Source organism: Salvelinus alpinus, chromosome 6 (genome assembly GCF_045679555.1).
Source record: "Salvelinus alpinus chromosome 6, SLU_Salpinus.1, whole genome shotgun sequence".
Lineage (NCBI taxonomy): Eukaryota > Metazoa > Chordata > Actinopteri > Salmoniformes > Salmonidae > Salvelinus > Salvelinus alpinus.
In genome coordinates, this window is record NC_092091.1 from 32,715,021 (window position 1) to 32,732,621 (window position 17,601).

General features: G+C 41.0%; 1 protein-coding gene across 3 annotated transcripts in view; it reads left to right on the top strand.

Moving 5' to 3' along the window:
* cracd (capping protein inhibiting regulator of actin dynamics) overlaps window positions 1-17,601 on the top strand; it is a 29,506-nt gene that overhangs the window by 364 nt on the left and 11,541 nt on the right. Inside the window, exons 1-2 of one of the 3 annotated variants that reach the window (XM_071406393.1) lie at window positions 7,951-8,031; window positions 8,489-8,561. The exons of 1 other annotated variant lie outside the window; for it this stretch is intronic. In XM_071406393.1, the coding sequence (XP_071262494.1) occupies window positions 8,507-8,561 (55 nt within the window). In that variant the 5' untranslated portion in view covers window positions 7,951-8,031; window positions 8,489-8,506. Of the gene's footprint in view, window positions 1-4,800; window positions 4,932-7,950; window positions 8,032-8,488; window positions 8,562-17,601 lie in introns of those variants that run through there. One more of the 3 variants, XM_071406392.1, reaches the window with a different exon arrangement.

Genomic DNA, 17,601 nt, shown 5'->3' on the forward strand with positions numbered 1-17,601 from the left:
ACCTGATGACGATTGCTCCATCCTTTACAGATGTGTTTGTGCGCTGGAAATGGACAATGTTGTTTTATTTAATTATAAATGCGTGAACATATTTGGCATGGCTCGAATTGCGGCGATAATTGGCTATTTGTCATTTTCATTATCATATTTTCGATGATTGGATGTTCACCCTACAGCTTTCGTTTGTTGGCCACTGTCTCAATATACAGTAGGCATATTTGTGATAACATATTACATAAAAGATAGATGCTTTGTGCTCCATATCATGCTTACGTGCGCCTTCTTATAGCAATGTATATATAACCAAGAATGCAGCGCCTCTGTTATAATGAAAATCTTTACTATGTTGCCGACCCCCCCACGCTCTCTTGGGTCCATCCCTGCATCACTTCCATGACGTAGGGCCTACCTGTGACATATCTTATTTTGCCATGGACCCGAGAGATGCCATTATGCATTTCACGCGCTATTGTTTCGATCCTTATCCCCATATATTAGATGGAATGTATAAAACAGAAATCATTGTCTCAAACGTTGTAACATCGGATCTGTGGTGTTTCAGCCAATGATTTTGGCCTCGTTCTTCAATGCAGCATTTACCGTTATATATTGCAATTCTCCTTCGATTTTAGTCCATGAATTTTGCCAGAAATTGACATTCAGGTTTCTTATCTGTAGTAAAGATACAGTTGGCTGATGCTGAGTTGTCTACATATCAGTTATGGTTGGCTTCTTTCGAGTATCTCATTAGCTTACTCATTGCAGAATGAGCAATAAGAAGATCCAGTTAAGCCCCATGCCTTGATGTGTAGACTTTTTAAAAACTGCCCAGCCTTGTTTGTCTCCCAGATGGGGAGCATTGTTGACAATAGACCTCTGAGAGGGTTACATATCTCATAGCTCATACATCTAACCCTAAATGAGCTCTGAGTGCCTACTTCCATGTCTTAAATGAGACCAAAGTGGCTTGGCAAAAATAATTATATCCCTGCTCAAAGTCTATGGATATATATGGTTGGGTAGGTGATAAGTGGGCACATAGACAGATGGATGCTCCCCCCCTACTGTAGCACTGAATGTTTGGAGTCATCAAAATGAGTTGCTGCATTTTGTAGCCCTGTAGTCTGTACTGTACCCTTTGCAGTGGGAACTAGAGAAACAATTTCCCAAAGCGTCACTTTCACTGTCAATAATTCATGGGGCAGGGGATACATTTTTTATTTTTTAGAAAGAACATAAAATACTGCATTGGTATTTGGTACCTTGCCAAGGTGTAAGGTCCTCCGCTTTTGACAAGTGTTTGTGGTTTCTCAGATACAGTAGCTTAGTCAAGTCGTCTCTTGCTATAGACAGAAATCAAATCCGTTGTCAAAACCATACAGTATTGGTATGTTGTTTGTTTATACATTTGACTTTGCCATATAAATAGTTTGTACTCCCTGTAATCTATGGTGAGAGAGATTACATGTAACAAAAAGTATTGTTGAAATACTGTAAGAAATTACAAATGGAAATGTGCTCAAACAGCATCTTATTGGGAGGATGAGGACATGTCTCTGTGTCACACAGTGTAATTACATCACTTGATTCCTTCCCAGGTCTGTCCAAATTGTAATTTGACCCTCCCAGTATGATAGTGCATTTTCACAGATTTGGTTCAAGCTAAAATAGCAGTCACAGAAAGCATCCTCAAGGGAATTCTAGGAATGAATGAATGGAATGAATTGATATGCATCCTGTTTTCCCAGCGTTCTCGACAAACTACTCTATGAAGGGTTGTTTTTGTCTGCATTCAGTACTGGCTTCCTCTTCCATAAATGGATCTGAGCCATTCCTGTAATAGATTTTAGTCCATTTTCACTATAGTTTTATCCATGAGCCTCTTAACACAGCATCCGATCCAATCACACTATTCAAACACTGCACAATTCCTGGAGCACCACATAGTTCAATCCATCAGGACATGACATTCCTGAATAAGAATTGGACCAGTTTTTCATAAAGCATCATCTAACAGGCCAGTCATACTGGAGGAATTTCATTCCGATCAATACACATTTGCATTCAAATTAAAAGCCACATGTTACGATATACGAGCAATGGCTGCTACTGTATGACTGAGAGTCATCGCTGCAGGCTGTTGATCTTGGCCTATAAATCTCCCTGCTCGTATAATGTTAAATGATTTAGACTTATTTCTCCTCACATTTCCCCTGTGTGTGTGTGTTTTGTGGGAGTTTCTATTAATAAAGCCAGTCAGAGAGCAGTGAGTCTTTGATGTGTTATACTGCTGTAATGAAGCCAGCCTCCAGGCTGGTAAAGCCCCATCATTACCATATCCTTATGAGACTGCAGTGTGATAATACTGCCAATGCTCTGAGGGGCTTTATAGGTGACTCATACATGCCTATTAGGCTGTAACGCGACACCCCATCATGCTGCTGGAGGAGACCCTTCTAACTTTGAAATAGTGATGGCTAGTAGTCTGCTAGCCAAATACAATTATTTTTTATCTGATGCGATTACTGTACTTTATCTCAGATTACAATACAACGTATTTCTCAATAAAACTTGTATAGCTTTACCCTAATATAACATTTGGATTTTAGTCCAATAAAGCCTCATCATTTTATGATCATCCAATGATATCTCTTTAGACCTAATGGTTTCTAACCCTCTCAGATTTTTATAATCCTATACAATTGATCTTGTGACTGTTAGAACCCTCTGACAACATCCTGATTCCACCAGACTACTCTATGAAGGAGTCCACAAAGACTATGCATTCCTCAAGACTGCAAGATGGGTCTCCTGACATTAGGGAAGTGCTCTGAGAGACTGCTATAACACGAGACCCACTGTAGCACATGTACTATAATAGGCACACATACACAGTTACACACGCACTTGCAGTTCATTCACAGTGATCGGCTTTGTGTGCGTCAGCCAGTTGAAATGACAAAATGCGACTCTGTTCTCCTGCACTGGCAGATCAGGCTAGGAAACAAAGTATCACTTTGTGCCTCCTTAGGCTCGCAGCAACTGACACAGCAGGACACCCGGCGTCTCTCATATCACAGGCCGACAGACCACCCCTTCCTCACGCCCTTCCCTCAGAGAGACACCTCCTAGCCACTTAAACATGAACGTGTCTACACACAGTCCCACAGAAAGTTCTATATGCATGCAAACATACTGCAGATGCCATGTGCCGACAATCACAACAAATAGCCACTGCGTGGACTTGCAGTCTTAACATTTGGAAACAAAAACACACTGTCACATGCAAGGGGTACACACACGGACACACTCAAGCCCTCACTGCATCTGCGCAGTGACACCTGACTCCAGGTAATGCCCTAGTTCCACAGTGACAGCAGGCAGGTTGAACGGCCACGCGCACACACAACACTCGCATAGAGATACAGTATCTCCGCACACAGACACAATAGCAGCAAGGTAAGACTGCATTCTTACACAGTAACGAACGCTATTTCTCTTTAAACATCCATTGTGTCAATTGTAAAGTACATGTACTGTATGTGTAGTACTGGAGCACAATGGTAGAATGATATAATTACTGTTAGCTTGCTCTTGACGCAATTCAACATGTAGCAGGTTGGTGTAATGCTCAACACCCAATGGAATGGAACAGCATTTTACATTTCTTCCTGGTAAATGAATAATGCTTTACTGTATTCTCCAAGTTCATAGGATGCAAACATGCTTCAGTAGGTAACATTAAAAACAGTTTGCACATGAAGTGTCGGCCTCACATCACTGTGCCATTGAGAGATGGCCAGTGTGAGGGGAAAAAAGGCCAATTTGTTTAGTTTTTTTGTTATTGCATGGCACAGGATGGAAGCCTATTACCTCACTAGTGGTCAGTAGGGTAAGTGTAACCCTGTTGGTCATGTGACTGCTGCTTTGTGTATCTCACGCTCTGTCCCACCATCCAACTTTTTCTCCTCTGTCTTCTGCTACTGTTCACATCTAGACTTCAATTTAGTCCATCTTCTCTTTGATCCCTTCTATCTTCCTCTTTCTCACTCCAACTCCTGCTGTCATATTATAGCTGATGTTGTTGCTCTCGGTTTTATAGATGATATATTCTTGCATATGGTAAGACTTGCAGTATGGTGACAGGGAACATCATCTGGCCATCATATTCCTGTCGATCTCATTGTGATGTCAGCTTGTATGTGTTAGCGAAGCAGTGGTGATAGTTGAGTCTTCCTTGGAGTGAGGAGGGACAAGCCTCTTGTGGTGGTAGATCCCTTTGGCGTCTCCTTCGGTTCTGATTTGCCAAGACTCTGTTGCCATGGGAACCTGTGGTTGCTAAACTTCAGATATTTTTCATCAGAGGATGGAGAGAAGAGAGAGTGAGACAAAGAGAGGGGTAAATGTGACAATAACAACCCTGTTGTAATGCATTGCAGACGTTATTGGCACTCTAGTCAATAACAACCGATATTCTGTAACCAACTAGAGGCCCTGACCTGAATCTATGGATTCTATGTCCTTGTCCCCCACGCCCACCTTGCTATGTAGTACTACTTACTAGGTTTGCTTCCTCATTATAAGGGACATTTGTAATCCAATTAAAAACTTGCCTTGAGGCTACAGGTATCTGCTAAAGTAAGGGAATTTGGCTCCAACCCTAATCCTCATCCATACCTTCAAATACCTTAGTTGCCCTCCATTTCATACCTGATCGCCATCCTATATTTTTTAATAACAACCCCAAAGCTGCTGTTTATCTTTATGTTTGTATTTTATTTCCCTTTGTTTCTCCTAAAGCCGCAGAGAGAGGAAGCAGCAGCAGCAACGCCGCTGGTCTGGGTAAAACATTGTGCAGAAGGGCAGATCGATGTTCCCTAAGGTTTTTCTGCAGTGGTGCGCAGCCCTGTCAAGTTGTGCCGCTAAAATAGGTAAAGGGTTGCACAGTTCCACCTCGTCTGTCCGCTTCGACAACAAGCTGTTTACGCTGTCAAGCTACGACACTTTAGCCAACCCATTGCGCTATTTATCATGGCACTGAGCTATGCCATTGAGCTATGGCAGTTAGCTGTTAGCTGTCCTACTGTGCTTATGACAATCAGCTGTGCTATGAAGCCATTGCACAGGGCTGTGTCACAGTGGAGTGATGTTGAGCTCTTCAGTGGCTACACAGCAGCTCCACTGCAACACAGCATTGTGATGCTATGCCACTGTCACACTGTGTTCCAGCTGTACCCTTGTCAAAGGCATCTCTCTCTCTCTGCTTCTGCAGAGCACATGGCCGCTCCTCGTGCTTCTCTCATCCCATCTGCAGCTCTGCTCTCAAGTCTGTCTACCACAGCACAGACAAGCGCACACACTCATATTCTCACACACACACACACACACACACACACACACACACACACACACACACACACACACACACACACACACACACACACACACACACACACACACACACACACACACACACACACACACACACACACACACACACACACACACACACACACACACACACACTGCCATGCAGACACATGCTCAACATACACTCATATGGTCAGCTCAGCTAAAGCTATTCTACTCACACACCCAAAATATGCCCAGGCACATACAGTGCCTTCAGAAAGTATTCACACCCCTTGACTTTTTCCACATTGTGTTGTTCTACATCCTGAATTTAAAATGTTTTGTCACTGGCCTACACAAAATATACCGTAATGTCAAAGTGGAATTATGTTTTTTGAAATATGTACAAATTAATAGAAAATGAAAACTGAAATGTATTGAGTCAATAAGTATTCAACCCCTTTGTTATGGCAAGAATAATTAAGTTCAGGAGTAATTTAAAAAAAAATCTTAACAAGCCACATAATAAGTTGCATGGATAATAGCAATAATAGTGTTTAACATGATTTTTGAATGACTACCTAATCTCTGTACCCCACACACACAATTATCTGTAAGGTCCCTCAGTCGAGCAGTGAATTTCAAACACAGATTCAACCACAAAGACCAAAGAGATTTTCCAATGCCTCGCAAAGAAGGGCGCCTATTGGTAGATAAAATAAAAAAAGCAGACATTGAATATCCGTTTGAGCATGGTGAAGTTATTAATTAAACTTTGGATGGTGAATCAATACACTGAGTCACTACAAAGATACAAGCGTCCTTCCTAACTTAGTTGCTGGAGAGGAAGTAAATCAAGGATTTCACCATGAGGCCAATAATGACTTTGAAACAGTTACAGGGTTTAATGGCTGTGATAGGAGAAAATGGAGGATGAGTCAGCAACATTTTAGTTTATCCACAATACTAACCTAAATGACAGTGAAAAGAAGGAAGCCTTTACAGAATTTAAATATTACAAAACATGCATCCAGTTTGCAACAAGGCACTAAAGTAATACTGCAAAGAATGTGACAAAGCACACAGTGTTATATTTGGGACAAATCCAATACAAAATATTACTGAGTACCACCATCCATATTTCCAAGCATAGTGGTGGCTGCATCATGTTATGGGTATGCTTGTAATCATTAAGTACTGGAGAATTTGTCAGGACAAAAAAGAAACGTAATGGAGCTAAGCACAGGCAAAATCCTAGGGGAAAACCTGGTTCAGTCTGCTTTCCAACAGACACTAGGAGATGAATTCACCTTTCAGCAGGACAATAACCTAAAACACAAGGCCAAATCTACACTGGAGTTGTTTACCAAGAAGACACTGAATGTAACTGAGTTACAGTTTTGACTTAAATCTACTTGAAAGTCTATGGCAAAACTTGAATATGGCTGTCTAGCAATGATCAACAACCAACTTGACAGAGCTTGAAGAATTTTGAAAAGAATAATGGGTAAATGTTGCATAATTCAGGTGTGGAAAGCTCTTAGAGACTTACCCCAAAATACACATTATGTAAATTAGATATTTCTGTATTTCATTTTCAATAAATTTGCCAAAATGTCTAAAAACATGTTTTCAAATTGTCGTTATGGGGTATTGTGTGTAGATGGGTGAGAACAATATATATATTTAATACATTTTGAGTTCAGGCTGTAACACAACAAAATGTGGAATAAGTCAAGGGGTATGAATACTTTCTGAAGGCACTGTACATCCATACCCACGCACATACTGTACACATATGCAAACACTCATACACACTTCCACAGCAATTACATGAATACCGGCATACACTAACACAGTCACTACTCCCTTACAACCAATAACATACTCTCACGCACATCAATACACACAATATACACATTCCCTCTTATACATCTCCACACATGATTGCTGGCTCCTTGTCCTGCCCTAACTATGGTCAGTCAGGACAAAGAGCCATTCTTGGTGAGACATTTCTGAGAGGCTCTGTCAGACCCTGTCACCCTCAGAAAGGAGAAGCATGTAGCAGAGAGAGTACAGCACGTTGTTGATCACACTCTCTGTCTCTCCCTCTCTCTCTCTCTCCCTCTCGCTCCCTCTATCTCTACCCCCCTGTCTTTATATGTCTGTCTCTATTTCTCCCCATCTCTTTCTCAGGACTGTCTCACCATGCCAGGCTTCTGGCCCAAGTGCTTAGAATTTTACACACCATGTGTTTCCACTGTACATCTGAAAATCTGTGGCTCAACAACGTGATGGTGTCTAGAGACTGACAGGTGTTGGATGAGAGGTTTTGCAGCCAGAGAGCTATGTGTGTGAGGGAGGTGTTGAGACGATTCTCTGGTGGTTTGTGTTTTACCAAACATGCAAGATATCACCAGCATGTTTCATGTCGATACATTATGTTTCTTAAATGGTGTCTGTTAGAAGTGGTGGTGGTCTTGGTGGGTGTACCATGTGGTTTTGATCTGAGGGAGCACTGCAGTCATGTGTGACGAGTATTATCCACGTTGTGCTTACGTGGAGGGTCTGTAATCAAATGCAGGTCTGGAGCAACAAAGTGCTTCCCTGCTGGGTTAACACATTATTCACAGCTGCAGTGAGGCAAGGAGAGGAGAAGAGGCAGAGGGAAATAATACTGTGAGTATCCGGTGATTTTGTTCAGTTGTGATTATATTGATTTGAAAAGTGCGTTGGGTGTCATTTGAAAGGTGTGTTAGTGTCATATAATTGCAAAACTTTTCCCAGCTATCTTAGGTGTTTGTTTGGCTTTATAATAGCAGTGATGTTTGTACACAAATGTGTGTAGCGCAGTGGTCTCTGAGCGGTTCCCCTTGCCATTAACAAGCTAGTCACCAAGGGAGAGAGGGAGAGAGGAGCACTCACCAAGGGAGAGAGGAGCATAGCTAGATAGAGGAGAGCAAGGGACAAGTGTGCCATTCAAAGTGCGCCCTTTGCGTGAACTCTCATGTTTCTCCCTTCACTCAGTGAGTGCTGCTCTGTCCACAGCATTTTCACTTTTTCTTACCTGACAAGGGACTCTCACACTAAAGACAACTACAACCTCCATGTTCACTCCCTTTTTCTCTCACCACAGACAAGGTGTGCCGTTACCATGGCTACGGACGCCAGTGAAACTCATTTAGAGGTAACCGTATCCGAAAGCCCAGGTAAATAGGAAAACAAGAGTGATTTTTTGACACAGCCTTAAAGAGACAGGACTTAGACTAGAATGAATGATAACATCAGGATACAATGAGGCCTTTGTTGGCTTATATTTAGAGCTCTCTTTAAGTGTCTCTTTAAGAAATGCATGGTGTGGTGATGTGTAGTACAGTAACTGATATCAAAAGCTTTCATAGGCCTATCTGAGACGTGTGTGATGTGCTAAGGCCTCTATGTGTTTTCCTGCACTATGCTCCTGCTCGAAGAGCTGCTCTTTTATCTCCTATTGATATTTACTATGGTGAACTGATACATTCTGAGTTGATTGAATTGGCAGGACAAAAAGATTATTATTGATATACGAGCTACGGTTATTGATATACGAGCTACGGTAAATAACAAAAATGGATCAATAGGATAGTTTTAGTTGACTATGGTCCGGGCCTTGGTAAATCAATACACGGCCCACATCTCTCCACTTTATGCTCGGGCTTGAAGCATTTCCTTTCTCCAATCACAAACGGTCTAATGTAATGTTGCGCTGTAGTTCAAAATGTCGGTATGTGTTGGGAGCAGAATATTAGTAGTAATGGCTTTACTATGTACAAGATACTTTATGCGGACCATTCATAGACTTAACCCGGGAATCGGCTAGCTAGAGTAGACGTGTGGAGTGCTGCTGAGTGTCCTACTCTGCAGAAAACGTGTCCTTCACAGTTTCACGCGTGAGTGTGTGAGCACGCCAGAGGCAGTGAGTGCAGTATGGGCCGGCTAGCGAAACAGAGCAGAAGCAGTGCAGGACAGGTCCTGATGCTGGGAGAGCAGAGCACGCTGTGGGGAAATAGGATCTCAGTGCCACAGTACAATAACACTCAGCACTTCCACAGAGGGAGTGAGAAACAGTCTGACAGTCAGAGATAAATAGGCTAGAGAAGCTCATCAGTTTACTCAATAACACACGCTAGAACACAGAGGCTGAGTCCAGTAGACTCTCAGGGTTGGCTCAGTCAGCAGTCTGGTTCAACAGACTGGCACACTGTTGACATCCTGTTGGTAAACGGTTGGTGCACTGTTCTGTTAAGGCCTTTGTTTTTCTAAATTGCACCATTGTTAATAAATGATAAGGTAACACTAATTCTATGATTGAATTATACCACCGATGTGGTGGATTGGATATGGGGACAGATTATGATTTGGCTGAGGTCTTGGTAAAGGTGGACATTTTGGTAAGATTTACATGGTCACGAGTTAAGAGTCAACATACAGTATAGTATTTGAATCACTAAGGATAGATGGATGTAGATGCTGATGCTATTAGCACAACACACTACTCAAACTCACACAGCTGCCAGAGATGACGATATGGAGGTTACTGTATCATTTCCCACAATGCCCCTGTGCAGCAACACACGCTGAGTGAAATCCCACACTGGTTGCTACTTATAGCCCTGAAAGGGATACTCAGAGAGCCCAGAAAGTGTTTGTCTTCACAGTGGTGTAGAGTAGCCTGGTAACTCTAACCCACTTCAGTTCATCACAGGACCTCCCACTAACACACACACAGTCTTGTATAACTAACCTTGTGGAGGGACACAATTCAGTCCCATTCAAAATCCTATTTTCCCTATTTATTTAACCTTTATTTAACTAGGCAAGTCAGTTAAGAACAAATTCTTACTTACAATGACGGCCTAACAAAAGGCCTCCTGCGGGGGCAGGGGCTGGGATTACAGATAAAATGTATTAAATAAAAATATAGGACAAAACACACATCACAACAAGAGAAACAACACAACATTACATAAAGAGAGACCTAAGACAACAACATAGCATGGCAGCAACACATGACAACACAGCATGGTAGCAACACAACATGACAACAACATGGTAGCGACACAACATGGCAGCAGCACAGCATGGCAGCAGCACAAAACAGTGTACAAACATTATTGGCCACAGGCAACAGCACAAAGGGCAAGACGTTAGAGTCAACAATACATCACGCGAAGCAGCCACAACTGTCAGTAAGAGTGTCCATGATTGAGTCTTTGAATGAAGATATTGAGATAAAACTGTCCAGTTTAAGTGTTTGTTGCAACTCGTTCCAGTCGCTAGCTGCAGCGAACTGAAAAGACGAGAACAGGGATGTGTGTGCTTTGGGGACCTTTAACAGAATGTGACTGGCAGAATGGGTGTTGTATGTGGAGGATGAGGGCTGCAGTAGCTATCTCAGATAGACGGGAGTGAGGCCTAAGAGAGTTTTATAAATAAGCATCAACCAGTGGGTCTTGCAACGGGTATACAGAGATGACCAGTTTACAGAGGAGTATAGAGTGCAGTGATGTGTCCTATAAGGAGCATTGGTGGCAAATCTGATGGCCGAATGGTAAAGAACATCTAGCCACTCGAGAGCACCCTTACCTGCCGATCTATAAATTACATCTCCGTAATCTAGCATGGGTAGGATGGTCATCTGAATCAGGGTTAGTTTGGCAGCTGGGGTGAAAAAGGAGCGATTATGATAGAGGAAACCAAGTCTAGATTTAACTTTAGCCTGCAGCTTTGATATGTGCTGAGAGAAGGACCATGTACCGTCTAGCCATACTCCCAAGTACTTGTATGAGGTGACTACCTCAAGCTATAGAGGTAGTAATCACACCTGTGGGGAGAGGGGCATTCTTCTTATCAAACCACACAACCTTTGTTTTGGAGGTGTTCAGAACAAGGTTAAGGGCAGAGAAAGCTTGTTGGACACTAAGAAATCTTTGTTGTAGAGCTTTTAACACAAAATCCAGGGAGGATTTTAACCCATAACCTTAACCCGAAAACCTTAACCCGAAACCTAACCCTAGCTCCAAACTCTAACCCAAAAACGAACCTTAGCTCCTAACCCTAAACCTAATTCTAACCCTAACACTAATTGTAACCTTAACCCTAAACCCCCTAGAAATAGCATTTCATCTTGTGGGGACTAACAACATGTACCCAGTATGTCGACAACAACAAAAAGTTTACTTTTCTAGTATAGTTACACACACACTGACATAGATACACACATAGCTGCTCGTACAGACACATGGCTGCTCATGAAGACCTAAGGGTCGAACCATTGTAACAATAAAATCACCTGGGAGCATGAACAGCAGCATTTTCCTTGTTATTTGTCAAGAATTCACCCATAACTCCAGCACCTACAAAGAAGTACCTGGATGTGCGTATGTTCTTCAGCTTTTCCTCATGCAGACACACATCGGAACACATGCACTAATCCAGGAAAACACACCCCCTAACCACCCCTGATGTGGGAATGATTAGATTATATGGCTTAAAGTTTATATCTGGTTGGCAAGGAAAGCTAACAAGGCGATAAAGATTTGGAATCAAAGGTCCTCGTCTTATCTTCAGTTCAACACTGTGGCATTGAAAACTGCTCTGTTGCCCTGACTCAATCATGACCAACTGAAATCATGCCCTATCAGTGTGAGCCAGTGGAGGGGTTTGCATCGTCCGTGGTTGTGTAGTAGGTAGGTACACTATGATTTATGTTTTGGACAAAGGTAATTTACTGAATCAATATTTCAAGCCTGGATACTGGTCTATAATTCACATGGCCAATACCAGCAAAATGATATTGTAATGTAATCATTATGTTGTTATAGTAGCAGTAGGCAACCGCCTTGTAGATAAATGAACAACAAGCTTCCTTGTCCATGAGACTTTCTTGTCCTTAAGTGCATTATGAGGTTAGGACTCAGGGTGCGAATCTCTAATGAATTTGTAGAGAGAAGAAATGAGATGTACACTGTAATGTGTCCTTTACACACTGACATTGACATTTCCAGAGATAAGCATCGGCACTCAGGGAACCGCATTTTATACTCTGATAAACAGGAAATTCTCTTGAGCATGGCTGTCAATATAATTTCCTGTCTTCACTGTAGTAGAGCTTCATCAGTCAATATTATAGCAGGGGATTCTGTAGATATCATATTGGTTTGTTTTGTTTGTGGCCTAGCTGGTCTGGTGTGTTAGCATTCTACCACTTGGCAGATCTAAAATGCTCTGTCAGCATGCTGAGCACCAATGTTCACATTAGGAGCTCCCTACACTTTAATAATGTTGCATTTCCACTGAGGATTTACCCTAGTGTTTTACCAAAAAGCCTCAGACTTTTGTGTTCCCACCTCCACGGCCCGGGTCCTGGGACTCACTGGGCCATGGCCTAAGTGGACCTGCACTATCTTGGCTTAATGGATCATCAAATAATTGGCATATACATTACTCTTACAGAATTTCTATGTGCGAGAGGATATTGGAAATTTAATCAAAGCCTATTGGAGGATCATATGTTTTTAACTAGAACAGAATCATTTGTAACTGACTTTTTCCGACATAACATAGGTACAGCAAATCCTCTTATTGTATGGGACACTTTTAAATGTGCCTTTAGAGGACATGCAATTCAATACTCATCTTTAAAACAAAAGCAATTTAGGTCAAAATAGTTCATATTAACAAAGTAAAAAGGACTAACAGTACAGATAGATAGCGTTATTCTACTTTATAGAAAAAACAAAAAGAAATAGAGGAACTTATTCAAGAAAGATCAAATGCAACATATTATAAAAAAATTAAGTGAACTGGATGGAATATGCGAGAAAAGAAAAAAAACATCTTCAACATAGAAATGCTACCAAAAATAATTTACTGAAACTTGTTACGAATGATGGAGTCATCCATGATTCACCAAACAATATTTTTAAAGAGGAAGCTAATTATTTTAAGCATATGTTTTCATTTCAGTCTCCTCCATCTTCACTAACCGATGTTAATTGTATGGATTTTTTTTCTGTTAATAATGTAAAATTAACAACTGTACAGAAAGACTCATGTGAAGGCCAAACTACAGAGGAGGATTTTATTTATGCAATTAAAGCCTTTAAGTCTGGGAAAAATTCTGGGATAGATGGCATACCAGTTGAGGTATACCAAACCTTTTTTTGATGTACTCAGAGGACCGTTTTAACCACTCCTATAAAAATGGTAGATTATCAGATACTCAACAAGAAGGTCTGATTTTCATAACTACTGAAACAGGACCCGAGTGGTAAATATAAAGATCCAGTCCATTAAAAAAAATTGGAGGACCATTACAATTCAGTGTTGTGATGCAAAAATTCAGACAAATTCCATGGCGTATAGAATTAAAAAGGTAATGTCGGATATTATTCATCCTAATCAGACAGATTTTTTTTAAAGGCTTTTGATAAAGTACAACTGGAATTGATATATAAATGCCTGGAATACAGTGCATTCAGAAAGTATTCAGACCCCTTTCCTTTTTCCACAATTTGATACATTACAATCTTATTCTACAATATATATTTAAAATAAAAAAATCCTCATCAATCTACACAATGACAAGGCAAAAACACGTTTTTGGAAATGTTTGCACATTTATTAACAATAAAAAACAGAAATACCTTATTTACATAAGTATTCAGACCCTTCACTATGAGACTCGAAATTGAGCTCAGGTGCATCCTATTTCCATTGATCATCCTTGAGATGTTTCTACAACTTGATTGGACTCCACCTGTGGTAAATTCGGTTTTTGGACATGATTTGGAAAGGCACACACCTGTTTATATAAGGTCCCACAGTTGACAGTGCATGTCAGAGCGAAAACCAAGCCATGAGGTCGAAGGAATTGTCCGTGGAGCTCCGAGACATGATTGTGTCGAGCCACAGATCTGGGGAAGGGTACCAAAACATTTCTGCAGCATCGAAGGACCCCAAGAACACAGTGGCCTCCATCATTCTTAAATGAAAGACGTTTGGAACCACCAAGACTTGTCCTAGAGCTGTCAGCCCGGCAAAACTGAGCAATCGGGGGAGAAGGGCCTTGGTCCGTTATTTTTTATTTTTTTTATAAATTAGCAAACATTTCAAAAAACCTGTTTTGCTTTGTCATTATGGGCTATTGTGTGTAGATTGATAAGGGGGATAAAATATATTTAGGCAATTTTAGAATAAAGCTGTAACGTAACACAATGTGAAGAAAGTCAAGGGTCCTGAATACTTTCCGAAGGCACTGTATATGAAATATGAATGTATGTGATGAACTATTAGGTACGTACCTTTATGATTTATACTTACTTGATCGAGATATATTATTTTGTTATTAGTGTAACTTCGTTTTTGGCTCCCTCTCTTACCCATTCATTGTACCGTGGCAAGTGTGTTAGTGATAGGCTAAAGGCAGGAAGTTGGGCCTTCGCGCGGGAGTCCTAGCTAGACGTGAGAGCGTCTAGGTCTTTTGACCGTACACAGTGTAACGACCCTGGGTTTATAAACGCGGAAATCGACTCTGCCGCACGAGCATGCTTTTGCGGCACAGTCGATTGCGCGCCGGACTTCGGGCTAAAAGGTCGAGGGTTCGAGACCTGCTCCCTGCTGTATCATTACAATACATACAGACCATATTATGTATTTTCATGTCAGGTAGTCTATGCCTTAAGTTGATTGGAGAATCATTTTTGTTAGATGTAAGAATAATACATCATTTTTGTTGTTGCACCAATTTGCTGGATTTTATTGAATGTTTTTGCCATTTGGTTTATGGGAACTTCGAATGTGGACTGTATACGTCCGAAACAACCCTGCTTCAGGCTTGGGCAGTGACTGTTCAATTGTAAGGAAGTCACTGTTTCTGCTCTTCACAAGTCCTCACTGTCAGCCCTACCTATGGAAACACAATTTCCCTAGTATAACATAAGGGTCATTCTTGGGCTGCGGTAATATTTGTTTTAAATAAACTTAAATTTTTTACTAGATTATATGCATTTTCTGAACACCCCACAGCATTAAGTACATATTAAACTTTCAAGAAAACATATTTTCCCACCTCAGGCATTAAAGCCGTTTTATTATTGTCAATTTTTGTCTGATATGGACACTATTTATCTTCAACCCAGTCACCAACAATATGGAAGTTGTCTGAATATGATTATAAAATATACTTGTTATAAAATCAACATTTACCTAATGCTCATGTGTCCCCCAAACCAATTCAATTATTATAAATATAAAATGTATGAAAAATCGCAATGTTGCTATAGTAAACCCTGAAATAGACACGTGTCAACGGGCTCATCGTTTAAATAAAAAAATGCTTTCAATTCAGAATTTCAACATAAATGTAATCTTCTTGGGATTGTCCTTAACATTTCAGACTGAGCTCAGAAAACATTCAATTCATATTTATTAATCTTTGACATTTTATTTAACAAATATTGTCATGTGACAGGGTTGAGACTAGGGTGATGGTTGAATACTGAAGAGACACATTGGTTTCTATATAAACTAGTTTAGTTTACTATCAAAATCCCTCCAAGATTTACCCCAAAACTTTGCATTTCATTGTATGCAACCATGTAATAAGGACATTAGATATATTTAGAATAATCTGGGTTTTATTAACCAAACCACAGTAAATATCGAAAAATAAATAAAAACACATCCGGCATTAGGGTAATTAATAACATTCAACAGGTTTCATCAGAAAAGTTCAACGTATCATCAAACTGTAGGAACATTTTCCAAGGGCATTTGGAACGCGAGAACAGCTGTAACTACAGCAGGAGTGTCAGCATGACTATCCTTCTTCTCAGGAGCACCATGTTCACTCATTCTGGCCCACACGTCTCTCTCAACCTCTACGTGGCAGGATGTCACACGCTGTGGTGGTGGAATCATCTCAAGGACTTCATCAAACTGATACCAGTGGATGTCATCTCCAAAAGACCATAAAAATGTTTTTGGTCCTACACGATGCATACATTTCACTTGTACACTCATTTCATCCGTGCAGAGGATGAAGCCTGGATAAAGGTCATCATCATATTCCACTACACACCACTGCTCAAGAAGACCTGGATTTCGTCCACAGGTTGTGGATTTTCCTCATTGGCTGGCTGTTCTGGAGCAGCCAGGACCTTCTGCCAGAAACTGAAGTGGTGTGTGTTAAAGCATGTACAGTTTAGGTCCTTCTTTTTTGAACAAAGGCAGCTGACATCACGAGACATCAGTTCACCTGGAGCAAGGGTGATGACCTGGTGTATTGTCATGGTGGAGGGCACCGCTTTTATCGGGCTTGACATCATCTCCATCGGACGTTCAACATCGGCACTCTTCACAAAGAACAGCTTCACTGACGTGTTTTCTCACGGAGGGCTTTGTAAAGCTCCTGTGCATCACTGATATCACGCCGTTCTCTTCAACGTTCCTCCCACACCATCAGTCCCACCATCAGCCCCTTTTCCATGGCTTGACTCAAAAAAGTTCCATGTACCATTGCCACATTGCCCTGACCTTGAAGATCCTGGCTGTGGGGACTGTTCTGGAACATGATCTGGACTTTGTGGAGGAGTGGTCAAGTTCCTCAGTGCTCCTTTCCCCTCCTTGCTTCTTTTGTATGCTGTTCTCCACTGTTTCCGCTTCTGACGCTGGTCTCTCTCACTTAAATCACTGATCATTTTCTTTTTCCCTGCCTCAACATCTCTTCCATCTCTGACGCTCTCTCTCAAGGTATTGTTCCCTTTTTTCTGGGTCAGCATTTTGACGTGCTCGACACTGTGTTTGTCTTTCTGCTGTTGATGTGGGTGCCATCATTCCCTAGATGTTTCAGCTGATAACGTTAAATCAAAGATTCTTAGAATATATGCATGTATACACTAATCCTTGAGTAATTTAGGATCTAGAGCGACTTAAAGGAGCTACCTGCCTTAAAATATATTTTTTTGTTCACATAGAACACATTACAGCATGTTTCATAAGTGAATATAAACAATATATAATGTATAATATATTGAAGAATTAATTTGTTTAGATGCAATATTCATAAATAAAGTATATAACTCAACCCTGTCACAGGTTTACAACCCCTGTTACAATGAAATGTGTACGGGTTGAGTGTGACGGGGTTAATTTTTTGGGGGGGCTCAAAATGGCCTCTGCTCCTCATCTGGTGAAGGACAGGAGACC